Raw genomic sequence first — 21,229 nt, 5'->3', positions numbered from 1 at the left:
GAGTTCAGAGCTGCTGTGAGTCAGACTGCGCTGCCGTGTCAGCTCTCCCAGACAACCACTGCTCTCCAGGCTGTGTGTAGGTGTCTGCCTCTCAGGGGACAGCCAGACTTTCTGTTCACTGTTATGAAACGGGGAGTTCAGGGCAGCAGCCACTGCAGCTCTTCAATACTTTATGGCATGCAAGGGCAGCCTGCCTGGTAACAGAGTATTGCACTTTATCTGAGCGTCACGGTGCTTTAATATTACAAAATGTTTTGTCCACAATCAGACGTCCATTAACAGGCGACCTCCAAATGTTGTGCTGAGTATTTTATGAAGGCTTCATCGCCTGATGCATATATTAACCCTCTAAACTCTGATTAGACTCTAAACTCTGATTCTGTACCTGCTGGTTGCAATGCTTTATTGATGCTGCATCACACTTGTGTTGAGTGAAATATTCAAACCCAAGATGCCACTGTCTTATGGCGGCAGCATTACATCTGACAGAAAATATCTAGATGTCTTGTGCATCATTGTGCACATTTCCCTGTAATTCAGCAGAACATGTTTGGGATCTTGGGATGTCTGCTGGAATGTAAAATAAAGTTCTGTGGGTTTGAACAAAACACAAAGTCAGAAGACAAAAAAACACTTTATTCATTGTGAAGTTAAATTAAAGGTGTCTGGCTGGTCTGAGCACAGTTACCTACAGATAATCGAAGTCCTATAGAGTATTATTTTGTGTGCAGCTGCAGTCACCATGAAGAACGTGATGCTACTGAAGAAAAGAAAAACAACAGCAGCTGTCCAACTGTGGCAAATCCAACTCTATCTTGAATATCAGTTATTAGGAGCATGATTTTTTTTGCTTGACATCAATTCAGTTTGATCCACAATCCATCAGCTGGTGATTAGATTTAAGAAAGATTTTTTTCTTTTTGGAAAGATTCAATTTGATTTGAATATTCAAGTATTCAAGTTTTTTTAATCGGTATAAAACTTTCCTTAGGACTTTTTAAAATCATGACTGAATCATATCAACTCAGACTGAAGTCAGAGCGATCCATTCAATTGATTTCTTTTAGCAGATCATTTCAGTTGAATTGGCACAATTTATAGTGGTTGCGATGACAATGACTAATAGTTTTATTATTGATATAATTGTTATTAAACAGAGAGCAGTTTTCAGCCTTAATGTGGACAACAGCATTGCAGCGTCATCCAGTGCAGACACCCAAGTTCCTGATGTCAGTGGACTTCACTGAAGTGTCTCTTCTGGCTGCATTTACACTGTCAGAGACTTTGTTAATCGCTGCAGGGGCTCCGACATTTGTCAGCGATCTGTTGCCATGCCACTTTCTGCACCGCTATCAGTGACCTTGTATACTGGAGGCTTACGTAACAGTCTCTCTTCACAGAGGTGTAATGTGAGCCCCTGACACGAGAGAAGCAGCGGTCTGTGAGGGCTGTATGTATAGTGTATGAGTGTGAGATCATTCACACACACGTGGATGTGTCTGTTCTTGGGGGCCGGGGAGACTACCTGGACCACATGGAGCTGCACGCTTACTAAAGCCTAAATGTCACAGGGGAAACATACCAGATGGATGTGAAGCATCTGCATGTGTGTGCGTGCATGTGAGTTCAAGTGTGTATTTGTGTGTGTGTGTGTGTGTGTGTGTGTGTGTGTGTGTGTGCTTATGAGAGCATCTGTGTGAGAGTGTGTGTATATATACGGGTGCACTTTGTGCAAGATGACAGGGTGAGTGCACTCTGTCATTCCATTTTGGGAGCTCCCGTCCAACCACCTGGCTTTTCCATCTCTTACGTCAATGCCCCCGGTCTGTCATGACAGAGAGGGTTTTCCTGCTCAATTCCCCCCAAGAGAATCAGCTGCTGCATGGTGCGTCTTTATTTTAGCTCCTGCAACGTTACAGGCTGATGGTCTGCAGTACAGGATGAAGAGAAAACTTCACTTGGAGCAATGAATAAACTTCCTGCCTTATCCACCCACTTCCTTTTCTTCTTTGTTCAGCTCTGGCAGTTTTCAAGCAGGCGTTTGTCCGGCAAAGCTGTGAATGAAAGTCCATGTCCACCCTCTCACCCCACCCCCCTAAAATAAAACAGCACAATGAATGTCAGCTTATGAAAGTAACAGGATGTGTGCTCGCTTCGGCCGAACAAAGTGCTAATTCCTGTCAGGCTGCAGTCATTTGACCCGAGGTCATGCGAGGACTACGAGCAGGAGAATAACAGAGACGGCAGATGATGCAAAAATGTTCTGGAAAAGTGGGGGGAATTAACTAAGACGAGGCTGGGAAGATCATTCAAACGCAAACAAAAAGTCAGAAAGAATCTGTGTACGTGAGAGCGAGCAGACACACCAGTGGTGAAGGCAAAGACGAGACATGAAGGAGAGGAGCAAGAGGCGAGACACTGTGAGAAGTGGCTGGTGATGACCTCACCAAACTCAGCAGAGCCACATGACCGTTTGGGCAAGGGCAAAATATTGCCTCTTGTCTCGACCAATCAAATCCACTGGAGCCCCCCTTCACCCTCACTCGACCTATTTCCCTACCCTCTCTGCCCGGTTGTGCTAACACAGACGACCCACTTACGGAAGCACACACACACACACACACACACAAACACAAACACACACTCACACCAACATGCACACACACAGAGAAGCAACGGAATTTCTCCAAACTTACAAGTGTTTCTAAGAAGCCGACAGACGTGAAAAAAAAATGTTGCATCCTATTGGCTGAGCGAGGGAGCCGGACTAGCTGACGTCAGTGCAGGCTGATGTCATTGTGTGTCCGCTGCAGCCCTGGGAGGTGACAGACGGACAGACAAACAAACAAACGAGCTGACACCAGACAGACAGCAGAGGAGAGACCATTTGAGAGGGGGAATGATAAGAGAGCTGCTGTGGCTTTTAAGTGATAGGTAACAGCAGCCGTTTATCTGTGTGTGTGTGTGTGTGTGTGTGTGTGTGTGTGTCTACACGCTCATTATTTCATTATTAATGTGGGTAAATGCCCTCAGTGATATAGTGTTGCAGATTTCTAACCATCCGGTAGCTTTCGTGGTTAATAGAGAAACGATGAACTCTGGATCATGCGTCATCTTCATTCTTCCTGCTCCCCAGCTGAAATCATACGTCATCCCTGCCTCATCTGCCCCTTTTTTCCCGAAACACACACAAGCCAATCATAGGAGGAGGAAGGCCGTATGTGTGTGCACGGCATTGTGTGTGTGTGATCAGCTGAGTGAGACCTAATTAATATTACACAATGCCTGCCTTCTCAGTTTTTGGCATTATATCCTTGAATGCTCCATTAACTCATTACTCAGAGGCAACAATGCGCCCTGATAGAGGCGGCGATGACGACGACAGAGGGTTTCCTCTTGGAAAAGAGCCACATCGGAGGGGCAAAGTCAAGCAGATGTCTGCCCGCTTACAACACGTGTGTGGCAACAAAGTACAGCTGCAGTGGCCTCGGTGTCACAAGTCAAAAGTAACTGGAGCTGGAAAGCCACCGAGTCTGACTGGGCTCAGTGACGCACCCGCAGTCTGTCTTCAAGCTGCTCCAAGTTTCCACCGAGGCACGGCTTCTCGCACCCCCGATGTCATGATGTGATCTGGCCACATGGTGCACAGGCCTCTGTAATCCTATCTGACGGTTAATCTTTTTTATGTTTCATCATCTCGCTTACACAAACTCTGCAAAAGCCCAGCAAAGATAACGCACACACACTCACACACACAGACTCTGAAATGAGAGGCTATGCGAGATGTTTTTTTTTTTTTAAAGGTAAAAAAGAAGACAAAACAAACAAAAGCTGCCCCAGATGAGGCCATTTGATACAGAGGCCAAATGCAGGTGTCCAGGACAAGAACACAGGGTGTGGCGAAAGCCCATGCAATCCAGCTCCCTTTTCACTTGTTGAGAAAAGCGCCTTTTCCTCTCTGTTTTCTCAGGTGACAATTGCTCGCCTATTGACGTTTTCCTCCTCATGGTTGTGGCAGGTGGAGGCGGACAGGTAAAGAAACCGAGTAAATGATCTTTCAGAGCCCAGAGAACTTAAGAGGTCAGGAGACAATGAGCAAGGACTCGAGTAGACAGAACAATTAATGAAGAATATGTGTGTGCATGTGTGTGTATGTGTGTGTGTGTACTTACAGAGAAAGTGGCTAATTCAGCACACAGCTGCTTAGTGAACTCTGTGTGAGCAGCCTGTAATGGAATGCTCACACAGACGCCAGAGCCTGCTGTACAATATTAACTGAGCCCAACGTGCGTCATAGCTCTCGCAGCTGACACAGTGTGTGTATGTCGGGGAGAGATAGATAGATAGAGAGGGTGAGTGAGTGACCGAGTGAGAGAAAGTGTGTGTGTGTGTGTGTGTGTGTGTGGGTGGGTGAGCATATCTGTGTGTTCATATACACTTTCCTTTTGTCTCGGTGTAACGTCGCTCAACACCTGTCTGGTGCTTTTGGCCTCTCGTTTCTCTCCCTGGTATATAATCTCCCGTTTCAAAGCACTGGGTGGCATTGTATAAGAACAATGGCAGCCCTGCACAGTCTTATAATGACGCATTTGAAAGGTTAGTGCACTACAAATATAGCATATGATCGTGAGTGCAATCACTTCATGTGCTGTTTTTACGGTGCCCTGGTTGCTTATGTGTCATCTCAAACATAAGAGCTTTTGGTAATTTGATTTTGATGGTGGAGGATGAAAAAGGTGAATGACAGTTCCTCTCCAAAATGAGGTATATCTCTTTTGGGGCTTAAAACAAACCATGATTTGCTCTTCTGTCGAGGATGTAGTGTGTAGAAGTGTGTATTCTCGTAGTCTATTAAGAGCTTAAAGGACCATACCAGTGTTTTAGCCCATTTACTACAATGCTTACATACTTCAAGATAATAGTGACCATTGTTCAGGTTGTAGAGACTGCTATTTATGTTATTTATTTATTTTTTTTAATAAATAAAAACATTCAAAGCAGAGCAAAATTGTGTGACACTTGATGTTTTTTGTGTTCCGCTGATTTTTTAGGATTAGCCTGGCCATACTGAATCAGTCGTCCAAATGTCTGTCATTCATTCAAAAATAGGTATTTGGGATGATGTACAGGAAGGAAGCAAACATGAAGATTTTGGATGCGTCACACAATATCGTGCAAGGTGTGTGTGTCACTTTAGAAGGCAACGCAAGTTTATTAGACCGACCTGGTATTTGGTCAGAACAAACAAAAAGCAAACATGAACATAATGGATGTAAATTTTGCTTGACAGGTAGTCTGGCTAATGAGCAATTAAGTTGTGTTTTTTTTTTTTTTTTTTCCAATTTATGTGATAACATGTGAATGGTCCATTTTTCCCATCCAATTCTGCACTGCTTCCCATTCAGTGTCTCTGCCAGAAAATAGTTCCCACTTTATCAGCTAAATTCAAGTGTCTACGGCTGAAGTAAATATATATCCATCCAGGACTGCCCCGGGCCTTTTTGGGACCATAGCCAAGATTTCACTCTGGGCCCTGACCCATCAGTTTTCGAATCTAGTTTTTTTCTTACCCTCGTCAGCATTCATTTATTTCAATTTCCAATCTCTGAATTTTTATTATTATATCTTTTATATATAAAGCTCGTTGAATTGCCTTGTTGTTGAAATAAGCTATACAAATTCTGTCTGGCAGCCAACTGTGAAGTCCCAGATTTCAGAGCGTCCCACCAGCCAGCCAACACACCAGCAGAGCGTGCACTTCTCAAATCAATGCTTGCATTAAACTAAACTACCAAACAACAGTTAGGTACCTTTGACAAAATAAACCTGTGATGGATTATTTGACTCAAGCAAGTTGTTTTTTTTACTCAAATGAATGGAAACAAATGGCTGCCTGGAAGGCAGGAAGCATGCCTTCAAACATTTGGAAAGCAGTTGGCAGTAAAACTGAAGTGTATGTGACTTGCAGTAAATGGGCTAAAACATCTGAATGGTCCTCTCAGTTAGCTAATTCCCTTCATAAAACAGTCAGAATTTATTGTAGTTTCATGCTGTAAGCCAAGTAATAAGAGTAGGTGTACACTGTAGCATTTATTTATGTTTTCAAATTGTAGATATTTCATTTAGAGTGATTATTTACAAATGCTGAATCATTTTACACTTGCAAACTCATGTCAGGATTCCTATCAGGTGACGTCTTTTTCCTTCAGTTTTTTTTTTTTTTTTGTTGATGTCTGAAGTCTCAATTTATTTTCTTTGTCTGTTCGGCCACAGTGGCCACCGCTGCTCATGTTAACTCCCCACTTCATCTGTTTGTTTGAAATAAGCCAATTATTGCTTGAAAGCTCAATATCTGAAAATCAATCTCCATTAAAGGCTTGTGCTGTCGCCTCTGTTCCCTGGTGAATGTGTAAATTGAGGAGTGTAATCTGTTATGCAAACTCCTGTCATGCACTTCCGAAAGTTGTTTATTGGCTTTGCTCTGAACCTCCGAAAAGTTCCACAAATCCTCTGGTATTCATGCTCCTCCTGCCAGAGAGCTTGATTATTGGCAGTGACGCATGTACACTTTCTCGCTCACGTACACACAATTAGGAGGGTGCTAATCTCGCTGCAGGGAGAGAGGATCTAAAAGCCCCTACAGTGGCTTCTTGTTGATTCTGCTGTGTGTACATGTGGTGGTACGTGTGTGTGTATGAAGTTGTTTTGAATGAATAAATTTGCCCTCAGTGTTCATTGCATCACGTTCCCACCCCAGTGGGTTTTTTTTTTTTTTGGTGTGCTGTAATTGTGGTGCTTAACATGATATTATGGAATAATGTTTGTGGTGAACCTCTGAATCTCTGACTGTACGGGTCTGAATTTCCAGTTTATCATCACACATGAAGTTCCTCTCTCGGTCATTGCTGCTCTGCTCTCACTCGGCTCTCACTGAGGTGGGAAGTTATTTTCACATTTCTTCTGAGAAGAGTAACACTATTCTCCACTGCCTCTAGTCTTTCATTCTTGTCTTTTTTTCCCCTCCATCTCGCTCGCCTGCTTTCATATACACAAGGAAATTCTGGAAACCGTCTCTCCTCAATGCACTTTCACTTTGGTGACTGAGTTACTTATTCAAAGTGCTCTGAATGTTTTATGACAGGTTGTCTGTGGAACCACGGAACCTGATTCACTTCCTGTGTGTGTGTGTGTGTGTGTGTGTGTGTGTGATACAGAGAAAGAGAGTGAAAGGGAGAGAGAGAGAGAGAGCAGAAAGTGAGATGGGAAAAGTCCATCCAAGTGCTCTTCACACCGCAGTGTGTAATCCTTCAGTCCCAAATCCTTGCAAGTTTCATTTCAGTCCCTGAGCTCAGACGGGGAACTCTCCTCTTACCTCTGTAGAGTCAAACACCCAGATCAGCTGTCTTTTGCCCTTTCTCCACGCCTGACACAGCGTTCACTAAATAACTGCCTGCTGAATTAGACTCACTCTCCCTTTCTCCTCTCAGTTCTTGGACAGTATTTTCATTCTGCTATGCTCCATCCACAATCTGCATTTTGAAGATGGTCGAGTGAAGTTATTCCTTCTCTGCAGCTCACATTACATATGAGGCCATGTAGCACTGCAAAAGTTCACAGATGGTCGTTATTGACTAGTTAGTCATATGTTTCTCTGGACAAGATGACCCAGACGGAATTATCTTGACCCTCCAGCTCAGTTTACATGCATGGATACACAACGAACTTTGGCGAGTTATAAACAGAATCACCTCCGGTTATCTGGCACCGAGATGTTTACTTGGAAGAGGCAGAGGAGGTCGTTCCCATCACTGGCATCTCTAACCAGTAGGCCACCTAAGAAATGTAGGTGCACACACATACACACACATACACATACATACACACACACAGAGCTATAAATCCACCCACTAGTCATTGTTATGAGGAGATAACAAAGAGCTCAAACACCAGTTAGTCCACCGCCTGCAACAGGCGGCAGCTGCTGATTGACACACTTGTGGTGGCTGGATGTCAAATTTCACTGTGGACCCTCACCAAACCCCCCTAGGGCCACATGCTAACAGTCAAGCTGTATTGAGTCTGTGTGCATGTGTTTGTGTGTGAGTGGTGAAGCAGGTCCTTTAACCTTTTAACACTGCAGACCTTGTGTAGCTTTAAGTTAGAAAAAAAAAAAAAGTGAAATATTCAGACTCAAGATGCCATTGTTTTGTGGCTGCACCTTTACATCAAATTGAAAACATCTAGATGTCTTGTGCATCATTTTATAAACATCGCCCTGTAATTCAGAGGGAACATGTTTCTTTGGAAACCCAGGAATCTCCACAAGAATTTTGCATAAAGTTCTGTGGGTTTGAACAAAGCCTGACCATGCAGTGTGAATTTACAATGACATGCCTGCCACAGTTTAAGAGGTAAAAATCTTACAAACTGAGTCTTGGCTGATGCTGTTGTGGCTGAGGCGCAGCGGGCCAGTTAAGCAGGTGATTATCCTGTCACTGATTTATTATCTGTGTGGAGACGGAGCTACTGCACAGGGGAGGTGAGGAGAGGAGTGGTGCAGTCCAGCACTTGCATAGTTCACATGCAACTGAATCATGGGTGGCTTAGACCCTCATTTTGCTGCGACGTCATCTTCCTCCCACATAGCAACTCCCGTCAGGGATCAGACACCTATCCTTTCTCTCTTTGCGTTATGAATCACCAGCCAACAGGAGGGTCAGCAGAGTCACTGTGCATCATCATTCTGCATCAGAGCGTCAGCAAAGGAGGCTTCTGCATCATCAGGGTGCATCACCAGCAGGTGGAGAGGAATGAGGCATTAAGAGGCTTTTTGTCCGGCGTTACATCCTCATGAAGCACGTCTTTGTATCTTTAAAACGTTTTTGCAAAGATATCTGATTAATGAGTAAAGTGAGATAATCACAAAATGTCAACTGTTTATATGCGCTGAATTATGATTGATTTGGTCTATATATCAGATAAAAACAGAATTGAGCATTGCATAAAGATGTGTAGAAAAGATGCCTGTGTTAAACTGTGAACATGAGACAGAACTGTCTCCAATGCTAATTTTCATACTTTGACATTTAGCACTATTCATAATAAAACAATTTTTCATATCAAGAGTTCTGCAGAAAAAGTACATTAAGTGCATTACGTAAACAGAAAAGAATCCAAACTACCACTTTTAAAAAAGCACAACACAGATAGTTTAGGAAGTGAACTTTATTCAAATAAATAGCCACATAAATAAACAATCTTTCTTGAACTAACATTCTCCCCCTCCTGCCGTCTCCCTCATTCACTCACATGCACACACTCACGCAGTCAAGTAACAAATCAGACCAAAAAAAAAAAAAAAAGAAACAAAAAACTTCTCATTATCCAAAGATTATCAAAAGGGTCATTTTACAGATTTGCATCAAGAGTAATTAGTGTTTTGATAGTTTTGTGAATCTTTTCCAACATGAGAAACAAAACACTTCAGAAATAAGAAATATTAATAAAGTGCAATGCTTGTTTTTCTTTACACAGCAAAGTTAAAAAGTCAAACAACATATCAAAAGGGGCTTTTGAATGAATGGCCTCTGACGGAGCCATCAGTTTTTCTTCATTTCACTGTGCTGAACAGAGAAATCCTTCCTCTGCTCACGGGAGTTTGTTCAGAAAAAGGCACAAGTGTTGGTGGTGAGTGCAATCAACCAAAAATATTGAACAGAAATATCAACACTGCTCGCTTTTTACGTGACACTATCAAACATTTGAGAATCGGGCTTGGAAAAACACTGTTCCTTTACATGTTTTTCATAACCATTGGAGTTTTCACAGATATGCTAAAACTAACCAGCTTACAATGTTACACAGCTATCACGGCTTTCTAAAACATTGTCTGAATAGACTGCACAAATAAACCAATATTTGCTGCAGGAAATATCCATCTATTGCTAGCTATCTCAACCACTTATGGACAATATAAGATCAGCTTCCAGCACAACATGGTATTGCTACGCTTTATTTTTTTTTTCCTGTTGTTTTATCTTCCATCTTTTTATTTTGTTTTGCTTTGTTTTTTTGTTTTTTTCAGATGTTTTTTCTTAGAAAAGTACAAAAATGAATACCATCATGGTCCTGCTAACAACTAGAGATATTACAACACAATAGCTTTAGCATTTGGTGGCAGAGGAAGCTTTCTCATAGCGAAAAAAAAAAAGAAGCTAAAGAGACGATGTAAAAAGTGCCAGCTAACCAGCATGCTACATTTTGAGCCACAGCATTCAAAGTGAAAAATCAGTAGTGTATCTGTGGTGGATCATCTCTCTCTCTTGTGCTGTTTGCACTTTGGTACGACCCAAACTCTGCTGTTCACTGAAGGAACGGCAAGCATGCTGCGTGGAGAAACAGCGTTTTCAACTGCCTTGAGTCTTTCTTCTCAATTTCTACAGTATCATGTTTTTTTATATGTCACATAACTAGTACCTGTGCTAATCAGCTAGCTAGAAGTAAGGTCAAACAATCATATAAAAATGACAAATGAAAATAATAATGACAAAAACCTCAGGCAAGTGCACGTGTAAGCCTGTTGGCCATCCTATGTAGATCCTTTACCTCATATTTCTTTTGTATTTCAACGTAAAATATTGCACTGTTCCCACAACTATTGTTCTGTCCATGTGAAAAGTGACAAGAAAAAAAAAAGAGAGGAGCAATTAATCACTCCTCTGATATTCTGTTGTTTTTTTTTTTTGCAATGTCTTGGGACTGACAACATGTTTTCAAAGGATTTTTAAGTTGATGATGATTTCAAATTGAAACAGGTTTCACACACGGTTTACCTGAGGAGGTAGTAATGAAAGAAATGATTTGAAAAGCACACACACACAATGTGGCTAAAGGATGAAGGGAATATGGACTGATGTATCCACATTGGTAAGGTGCTACCAAGCTGACTGATGTACCTATTTGTGCTTTAGTCAATCAGCTAGACAGTTTTTTTTTTTCTTCAGTTTTGGCTGATGAAGATGTAGCAGTCTGTTTGTAGCTTGAGGTAAAAGCAGCATAAGCTCAGCTATAGACTCGCACAAAAAAATGTCACAGTTTCAATCACAAATCAGCTCATTCCGTACAAGTTTGTAAGCGTAGGGCTCTCTGATACTACATGTTCGTGGGACTGCTACAAACTAATGTCTCTTTAGAAAGGCGCACAAAGTGGGCGAAATGAAAAAAAGAAAAAAAACTTTGGTCTTCTCTCCAATTAAGTGAAAAACATTGAGAAATAATATTTTTCAAAGTTGACACACTGGAAACATGACACACAAAAAAATAACTAAAAAGTACAAAAAAAAAAAAAAAAAGTCAGTCATTTTCAAATAATAATTTAAAAAATGACTTGAAACGTAAGCATTGAAATGTGACGTAATGGTATCTGGCTAATGTCAGTTCTCGTTGTATTCAAGTGAGTCCATAAGCATGACAAAGGTACATCAGGATGCCCCGTCAGGAGTGTGATGGGGGTCTTTCAAAGGGTCCTGGTTGAGGCCCAGTCCATTATTGCTTCTCTGGCAGTCTGATAAGAATTCAAAGCCTTGTCCAGAGTTTGGTTATTGCTTAGTCTTTAGCTTATATGATATCAAAAGTACTCACACAACCTACATGTGTGCTGACACACTCTCACATGTGTACCCTATGTTGCTGAATTTGTCACTTGCATGTTGTTCTTCAGTCTCTATCCTTCTCTGACGAGGATCAAGTGACCTTTCGTCAGATGACACTCTGTCGTTTTGCTCTGGATGTCTTCCAGGGGGAGAACAATCATTGGTCTCGCTGTGTGGCTGCTGTTTTTACTTGACCATGACACAGCTGCTCAGCTGCTGCTGCCCAGCCAGGCTCAGCTCCTGCCTGTCAGACTCTGTGCTGGAGGACGAGCCCCGGGTCCACACCACTGGTCTGGACACAAGGGAGAAGGCGTCCTGTGTGGGTGCCTGGTGCTGTTGGTGGAGGTTGTTTTGTCGGTGAATGTGGGGTTGCTGGCTGATGTGCAGACGAGCCTCAAGAAGGTAAGCAGCAGAGGCCACAGGGGAGAGAGTGGAGGAGTAGCAAGAGGGGGAGGAGGATGAGCAGCCGGATGAAGACGCCTCAAGGGGCTGCTGCCAGGGGCCGTGCTGTAGACCCACTGGAGCTTGCTGAGGAGGCAGGGAGTGCTGAGGCTTGCTCTGGAGGAGGGAGGTAGTCGGGGTGTCGAACAGGGACGAGGAAGGAAATACTGTAGTGGGAGGAGGGGAGGGTGGCTTCTGCTGGGTCAAGAAGAGCAAGGGATTCTGGGTAGGTCCTGTCTGAGAGGCCTGCGCCTGAGGCTGGTGCTGGATCTGCAGCATCCTGGAAAGCAGACAGAGAGAAAAATCAGACTCTAAACGTGCATGATGTGAACCGTGCATAGTTTAAATGATCTGTGTGCTTTGTGTACACAGGTGCCTGCATGTGCCATATTTACCTCTGCTGGTGCAGCACCTCCTCCAGCATGCTACGGTGTTCAGAAAGTGCTGGACCCAGTGACCCGCGGCTGCCTCGGTTACAGGTGGGCGGGGGAACAGTCTGCCTTGTCAGACCCTTGATCTTGTTTAATCCTAGAAGCCCTTTTGTGCGGGTGTTCTTCCTCAGCTGCTGGCGGAAGGCTTTGAGGCCTGCAGAAAGACACAGGAAACGGTTACACAATGCTCCTCTGATGTTATGACGGTGGCAGAGTCAGAAAGGAGAAGAGAGGGGTAAAGCAATCACATAGTGAACACTGTAGCAGCAATATGGCACAAAGAGGTCTAACTCTTCTACCTTGTGTAAGAGAGGTGTCAGAGGCTCTGCGACCCTCCTGAAAGCTGGCGGCAGGGAGGCTACCCTGGGCCTGGGGCAGCAGGTGGGATGAGAGGGCCAGAGGGGTTCCCGCAGGCACCAGGGCTCCACCTTCAGCCCCGGAGGCCAGAAGGGTCGACACGCCACCCATAGCGGCCTGCAAGGTGGGTTTGGGACTAGACGAGGATTTCAGACAGCTGTCAGAAGAGGCACCATCTGAGGGACTGACCACAATACCTATAAACACCGGAGAGAGAAGAAATTAGAAATCAGTCACAAAGCTGGCAGGGTGGGCGTCAGTGTGTGCTCATCTATGTGTGCGTGGCATACTCACACGGGGGGTTGCACTGGTGGAAGCGGGCGGACACTTCAGCCAGAGTGTGTCTGCGGGAGGTGGTGGTGGGAAGGAGCAGGGGCCCGACGGCTGCTGTGCCTTCCTCCTCCTCCAGGTCCCTGGGCCGCACCTCCTCGCTGATGCTCGTCTCCAGCAGGCTGTTGGGTGAAATGGAGCGGTTCCACAGAAGCCGGTTCAGACTGGCCTCCACCGGAAACACCACGCGCTGGACACAGGAAGGAGGAGAACGAACTGTTAGCCGCTGACTGACAGGAGACAGAGGGGGTGGGTGGTCACTGTGAGCTTCGGGTCTTTTAGTCGACCAGCACAGGGGTCGAGGTTGAAGTCCGCTAACCTCTGATTTGATAATGAGGTGCTGATAGGGCTGTAAGGGCTCACGCTTTACATGGTTCAGTCTGAGCCTTGGTTTTTACGCCAGATTATATCACGGTGTGGCTTGAAAAATTTGACGCTCTCGCGGTTCAAATTCTTTTTGTTTGATTGTAACATGCCAACAATTCAACACAAAAAGTTAAATGGGGCCAAAAGGATGTGCAATGCATCAACAGGATGCCTGTGCATGTGGTTAGTGGAAAAGTCGGTTATGTACGGTTTGTGGTTTGCATCGTTCCCCATGCTGGTGAAGTCTTCACGCTGTCAAGCCTTAAAAAAATAAACAAAACACGAACACAGCTTACCTGGAAAAGTCCTCCTTGGTCACACTCCATCTCTGAGTACACAGGAGGGTTGCTCTTAGCTGGAATTGGAAATCCTGTGGCTCGAAAGCTGTCAGCGGACTCCATGATCACCTGGAGACGAACAGAGCACAGAGGTTTCAATGTTTTTGTCACACAAGTAGAAGCTGAAGACTGGGATTAGGCCGAGACTGAAGCCTGGTACGCCAAGCTGGACCACTGACCTCTGGGGGGGTGGTGTCCGAGGTGCTGCGAGGTCTCTGGTTCCAGCTTCCACACTGGCGGCTAAGCTGCTGGGCCCGGTGCTCTCTGACTCGCTCCAGCAGCAGGTAGTAGATAGCGGAGAAGTGATTGTAGCTGCTGCTCTGCAGGGACTGAGGACGAGGATAGGCATAGATTAGTGCCTTTGCCGCTTTGCTTAGCTCTTTCCCCTTTATGTGTCTTTTTTAGCTCCTACATCTCTGTCTATTTGTTTGAAAAGGAAGCCAGACATAAATATGCAGTCGCTCTCATGGCCTCTCTTCTGCATAATCTCTTTGTAGACAGCGGAGGGAGAAATCGTCTCTGCAGTGCTCAGCATGTTAGCTTTTAAAAGCAGATGCCACTAATTCTCCCAACAAAATGAGCAGTAAGCCTTGAGGCATGTGGGGATGCATGGTGGGTTTGACGCTGGCGGCGGGAAGATAGCATACCTTCATTTTATGCCAGACATGACTAACTGTCTCAAACCTCCATCTCCTTACGGCTCCATACTAAGAAATGGGTCTCTTAAAGCTCAACATAATTCTACTGCTTAATCCCCTCAACAGTCACCTCAATAGTCCTCTGGCGGTCGATGCCCAGGGTATTCATGATGCCCAGCACAGGCTCGCTGTAGTCTCCCAGGTTGGAGTTGTAGTCTGTCAGGGAATGGCTGAGGGTCTGGTGGGGGGCTGTTGGGTCAGCCAGCATCCAGCGGTGCTGCTTGATCTGGGCCACGCTGATCCTCTTGGCTGGGTCCACCACCAGCATCTTACGGATCAAGTTCTCACAATCTGGAGGATGCAAACAGGCAAGGAGTCTCTGATTATGAGCACTTTGGATTTAAATGGGACTGGTAATTAGCAGTAATTCCTGCGATTTGTTTCGCAGCAGTGTGTACCTTGAGACATGAAGAATGGGATTCTGAAACGTCCCTCGGTGACTCTCTGTCTGAGGGCAGGAAGGCTGGGCCCGTCAAATGGAAGGGAACCGCACACGAGAACATAGAGCACCACACCAAGGCTCTGTGGGAGGAGAGGAACAAGGAGAATGTCAGAAGAATTGTTTTGAAAATGCTCAAAATGCCAGTGATATTGTCCTTGTATAATATGGCTTTTAATTTGCTTGGACAAACTTACCCAAATGTCCAGCTGAGGCCCCTCATACTCTTTCCCCTCAAACACCTCAGGGGCGGCGTACGGTGGGCTGCCACACCATGTGGACAGAGGCTCGCCTGCATTGTAGAAGTTTCCAAATCCAAAGTCTACGGGAAACAAGAGGGATGCCGAGCGATTTAGTTTGTTACTAAAACTTATTTGTTTCCCCTGCATTCCAACGCTGGGAGCTCAAGGCATTAGAATGAACATTTGTTTTCCTTTTCTTTAACCACAGAATGTGTTATGTAAGTTAGATTCATGACCTCAAGAGCCCAGTTCAAGCTAATATTACCATGTCCTCGAGTGCACAAAAGACTAATTGCCGTGTCTAGATCTGAGAGTGAGACACACATTTGTGCCAAATGTGTGCCTGTGTTCATTTCCCCTGGTGGATATTAGTCTTAATAAAACAGATGAATTATTGGCACTTAATTAGCGCAGAGACACTGCCATGATCATTTAATTAGACGAATCCATGCCTTGAGAATCCCAAAGCTGCAAATTCTTTTTCAGGCGAAACGGAGAAAATACCAGCAGGGACACAGTGAGAAACAGTGTCAGGTTCACTGCATTCATATCTAATGTACATGAATTCAGTGAAAGAAGCTATAATAAAGAAACCACAGAAACCATTGTATGTCCTTGTACCCTACAAGTTTGTGTGGTATATGGGGGACTCACCAGCAAGTTTGATATTCATATTAGCATCCAGCAACAGATTTTCAGTCTTGAGGTCGCGGTGAACAATGTGGTGCCGGTGGCAGTAGTCCACTGCTGTCAGAATCTGCCAAAACTTTTTGCGTGCCTCGTCTTCACTCATATGGCCCTTTGAGGTCAGGTGGTCTGCAGGGAGAAGATATTTCAGTGGAGGTCCACATTTCAGACAGAGGTGATCCACTATTTTAGGATGTTCTATCTGGGCTAAGGTAGAATAAATTGGTTTACATAAATTTGACTTAAAATGTAAAGTAAGATGTTTATTCTAAACTGTTTTTATTGTGAATGACAACTGAAATTTGGATGCTGAACTCACCAAACATCTCCCCGTTCTTTGCATACTCTGTCACAATGTACAGCATGTCTTTGGTCTCCATGACCTAAGAGAAACAGAGAGGGGGGGGGGATGAAGAGGCTTTAGAAACTAGGTTTAACCAAACTAGATTTAAGCAAACTGGGTCACTGGCAGCTGTTGATGACAAAGAATACATTTCCTGAGTAAAACCCTCTTTGCTGGGGATATTTTCTGCCAACAAAATTCCCCCGATCGTACTTCTCCATCTACTTGATCCACAGTTACTTTAAATTGCAAAAGGAAAGGCACACACACACGCACTCCCATGCACAAAATACCAGCACCCTGACTTGCCACGATATGCCCTGTTGCATAAGAGAACTGTCAATAACTTCCTGCATGCTTTTTATACATGAGATATATAAACACCCATGTATACATTACACATACACGCAAACAGAGAACACACACACACACACACACACACACACACACACACACACACACACACACACACACACACACACACACACACACACACACACAGAAACCCATATCCACTTCTAATAAACATTTTCAGTAAGGGTGAACTAGCTGGCAACAGAAACCAGGGTTGAATTTCATGCTAGCCCATATCTCTTTTCTTTCTGGGAAATAGAAAGGCACATTCACACGGGCCGTTCACATGGGTCCCTCTTTGTGTATCAAGGACACCATAAACGGAATCACTCGACACCAGACGTTAAATGTGGGACGGAAAGACGCAGTTCCCATCCCCTTCCTGGATCCCACAGAAACCTTCCATGTCTCAAGCGAGCCCCCAGGGACAGAGTGTTTCAAAAGAGAGGTTGCACAACAAAGCAATTTTCATCAAATAACAAAGTCCTGTCTGAGTAATACTTTCGGCCAACATAGAATTAAATGTCATATGATTCCACTGAATGGGGAGGCTTAATTCTTTTCAGACACCAGTCCTTTTTTTTTTTTTTTTTTGTGGACAAGAATGACTCAATACACAGATGCCCTCAAACTGGGAATAGTCTTTATCTTTGAGATAACGCGGCACTCTGAGGCTCTGTCACCTTGAGGTGCAGCTGACGTCAGAGCGCTAAAGTACTGGCCGGGCACGTTAAGGGCACTAACCCTCCTACCCATACTTCAAACACACACACACACACACACACACACACACACACACCCACGCACTCACACATACACCGCCTGGAGAGGGATAAGGGGGGAGTGTGTGATTGATAGAAGGTCAAAAGGAGTAGCTAAGACAAACAGAAAAAAAAAGAAAAAAGTAGCCTTTGATGATACCCGACTTTGGGGGAAAAGGCATTTTGTTCACATGGGACCAGTGAGAGCGGAAGCAGCAGCTTATCATAAGGCCAGAGGTGTCAGACTGAGGGTTATAACCCCCCTCCCCTTCCCTTAACCTTTCCATGACTTGGTTCTTCCGACACATTACTAGTGGCACGGCGACTGATGGTAAGCCACTCCTGTTATTGGAACAGAGAGATGACACAGAGAGGATGTAACCCTTGGATCACAAGACTGCCTTACGCCACTACCTTCCCGTTTTACAAGGAGGAGGAAGAGGGGGAGGGCTTTTGATAGCAAAAAAGCATTGCCTTGGGGGGAAAAAACCCTACTCTTTCTGTCATCAATAGCAACCACCTGACTACCGTCACCTCACACAACCCCAGGGCATTGAGACAGAAAACAGATGGATAGAAAGAGGGAAACAAAGGGAGATGGAAGTACAGGATCCAAGGAAATACCAACCACTTTAGACTACTGAGCACTGACAGCATCTTTAACTCCAAATATTAATTTCCTGACAGTGTAAAGTTGGAATGATGTCGGGTCTTTGAAGACTGAAGGCCTTGACTGGACACACTGATTAGTTTTAATAGGTAATTACAGTACACTAGTATTTCATCGACTCATTTCATTTTTACTTTCAGTTTGAAGAGCAAATGAAACACCACACTTTCCTAGCTAACTGAAAATTATCATTAATCTGGGAGTGTGCAAGAGATTTCGAGGAAATCTTATTTTTGCAGGATTTTTGGTACTGAGATATGGTTTTGCAGTCTTAGCAAAGATCAGGCGCTTAAATCCGGACGTGAATAATCCTCCGAACCAGCAAAACAGCTGATCAAAGTGCAGAAAAACTTCTGAGCAAATTAAAAAAAAAAAAAAAAAAATCACTGTGTTTATGTGAGTTTGTGCTTGTGTGTGTGTGTGTGTGTGTGTGTGTGTGTGTGCGTGTGTGTGTGTGCCATGGTATCTGCATCCTAGCAAGACCTGCTGAGCGGAAAAAGCGGATTCTTTGTGCTAAGTCTTCAATTTGATTAGGAGTAAAGCAGCACTTGGCGGGGTGGCCTTCACGTGATTTGCAGACACATTGCACTTGACACCCACTGATGCTAATTGGGCTTGACATTCAGACCTGTAGAGAATGATTCATCCTTAAGCATAACTCTCTAAGCCATTGTCTCTCACCAGCCACAATTTCACCAGCTCTTTCTTTATATCACTAAAAACATGACATAAATGCATGTAGTCCCTGCACTGACCAGTGACTATCTTTATTCTCACTGTGCCTCTTTGTGTCTCCTTCTCTTAATCACACACACACACACACACACACATACGCACGCACACTCAGTAGATGGCAGAGGTAGGTCAAAAGGGATTGCACTAATGCTGTTGTACTGTACTTATGATTCAACGTGCTCTAGGAGTCAGCAGCTCACCACAAGCCAGTATAAACCATTAAGATAGTAAATGCGCCTTATTACTTATCACTCCATGACGATGCTGCTACATCCACATACCTACAGTAATGAGACGCTGCAATGCACCACATCAATGCATTGTGGGCAATAGATTCCCCTATTCATGCACGAATTTAGATATTTAGACTGCCCCTCTGTAGACACATCTCAACACATGGCACCGCCGTTCATCAGCGGCAGGCCAGGCTGCACAGTGTACAGTGTCAGTAGACACATAACACAGGTCGAATAACACACGCATGCACACAAACAGCCAACTGCAGGCACATGCATGGACACAGTGGCACGCACAGGCAGCAGCAAAACCACGATCGCAGGAAAACACAATACACACCTGGTAGAGTTTGATGATATGGGGGTGGTTCAGCAGCTTCATAATCTGCACCTCTCTGTAAATCTTCTCCAGGTTTGAGGGGTTCAGTCTTGTCTTATCGATGATCTTTATGGCCACCTGTTAAACAATAATTCACACAGTTTATTGGTAATTCGAGATTTTAATCGCCAAATTAATTCAGTTAAAGAATGTAAATCTAATCACATATAGGAGCAGAGCTGCTGACCTGTGTTTTTGTGACTTTATGCCTGGCCAATTTGACCACTGCAAAGTTTCCTTTCCCCAGGGTGCGGATGATCTCATAGAAGCCGACCTGCAGGGGCCTTCCCTGGGCAGGGCTGGGCTGGGCCCCAGGGCTGCTCTCTGTCATGATCACCATGGTGCACCAACACTTTGGAGTTATATTGCGTGAGGATAATTCAAGTGTAGTACCTGCAAGAAAAAAAATTAAAATAAAAATAACATTACAGACCTGCATATCATATTTAGCCTGCATGTCCACAATTACACAGACAGGTGGTTTTACACAATGACACACTAAGCTACCAAATCGCATTCCAATCCAAACAATTCACTGTAAAAGTGTTAGGCAGCGTCTTAGTAAGTAGCCAATTACTGAACAGAGTAAATAAAGGTGCCATCACAGCTATTACAATTGCTCTTCGCTATGGGGCCAAAGAACGAAAGAGAATCGGTTTGAAAGCGTAAACCTGTAACATATTCTAGATATAAACACGATTTGGAAACTGGCAAAATATATTTTCAAAATTTAATATTCCCAGGCCTTCAACTGAAGTCATAATTAGGTTACAGAAATGGGTTAGTAACTGGTAAAAAGTTAAAATTTAGATTAGAAAATCGACTTGCCTAACAAGTCATTGTGTGTCATTAGGTTATCAAATTAGGTAGTCTAATTTAAAGGGGGAAAAAACTAAATAAATGATAAAAGAGCAAAAGTTCTTTGTACAAAATTAGACAGCCCTGAAGTCTTACCTTATAAAGCGTACATACACCACCCTCCCTCACAGTTCAGACGGTTCTCACAAACAGTGCAAACCATTCCACATGAGCGACGCAAATCGCAGCCAAGGAAATTCTTTTTCTTTCCAGAAAAGTTCGCTCGGAACAACTTTTTCCCTCCGTGTGTTTTGTTTTCACACTTTGTGTCCAGCCTGCCTGCACACAACAAGTCTTAAAGCGTGGGACTCGGCTCCGGCCGCGGCTCGGTGTGTTTGTGCGCTCCGCTGGAATGCAGAGAGCTGCGGCGCTCGCAGGGGAACTCCTCCTTCTCTCTCCGCCACCATAACAAATTGATACCCACCTTATTAACGTCACACCCGCGTCAGAGCTTCGAGCGGGGTGCAAGGCAGGGCTCGAGCGCAAGGCATGGGTTGCCGAGCAACCGCGCGGCTCGGGCGCACCGTGACGCGAGTGCTGATGGATGGGTTGCTGGGAGATGGGAACGATGACGTCAGTCGTAGAGATGTGTCACCACGTGATTTTTCCCTCCCCAAGCTGTTGCTCTGGGCTGGCCTCGTTCATATACCCTGGCGGAACGCAGTGCGCGCGCTTCCAGCTCCACAGATGAAACAGAAAGCAACTGGTGGCCCTCAGCGAGCCCGGGTTCCCCGAGCCAACACTGTCTGTTCTATTCTATTCTATTCTATTCTATTCTAAAGTTCCATTTAAAAAATCTATTCTATTCTATTTCTTTCTGTTCTATTCTATTCCAAAATTCCAGTCTAAAATCCCATTCGACTCAATTTTAAAATTCCATTCTAAACTTCTATTCTGTTTTATTCTATTCTAC

General features: G+C 44.3%; 1 protein-coding gene across 1 annotated transcript; it reads right to left on the bottom strand.

Moving 5' to 3' along the window:
• Nucleotides 1–9,618: 9,618 nt before the first annotated feature.
• On the bottom strand, nt 9,619–20,858 carry sik1 (salt-inducible kinase 1). Its single transcript, XM_030080784.1, has 14 exons — nt 20,413–20,858; nt 19,646–19,851; nt 19,420–19,536; nt 16,300–16,363; nt 15,948–16,109; nt 15,249–15,373; nt 15,011–15,134; nt 14,683–14,903; nt 14,094–14,243; nt 13,873–13,983; nt 13,175–13,400; nt 12,823–13,077; nt 12,488–12,677; nt 9,619–12,372 (listed from the first exon to the last, which is right to left on the bottom strand). The coding sequence occupies exons 2-14, from the start codon at nt 19,796–19,798 to the stop codon at nt 11,838–11,840; spliced, it is 2,433 nt and encodes an 810-aa protein (XP_029936644.1). The 5' UTR covers nt 19,799–19,851; nt 20,413–20,858; the 3' UTR covers nt 9,619–11,837.
• Nucleotides 20,859–21,229: the final 371 nt, after the last annotated feature.

This window comes from Myripristis murdjan, chromosome 21 (genome assembly GCF_902150065.1).
Source record: "Myripristis murdjan chromosome 21, fMyrMur1.1, whole genome shotgun sequence".
Lineage (NCBI taxonomy): Eukaryota > Metazoa > Chordata > Actinopteri > Holocentriformes > Holocentridae > Myripristis > Myripristis murdjan.
Note: the sequence above shows the minus strand (reverse complement) of the source record. Positions and strands in the feature narration are given on the sequence as shown.

Coding starts and splice junctions, on each gene's coding strand:
- sik1 (XM_030080784.1), bottom strand. CDS start 19,798: ATGGTGATCATGACAGAGAGCAGCCCTGGGGCCCAGCCCAGCCCTGCC. Junction 16,110..16,299: donor AAAGAACGGGGAGATGTTTG/GTGAGTTCAGCA, acceptor TTCTCCCTGCAG/ACCACCTGACCTCAAAGGGC. Junction 15,374..15,947: donor TATGAATATCAAACTTGCTG/GTGAGTCCCCCA, acceptor TGTTTCCCGTAG/ACTTTGGATTTGGAAACTTC.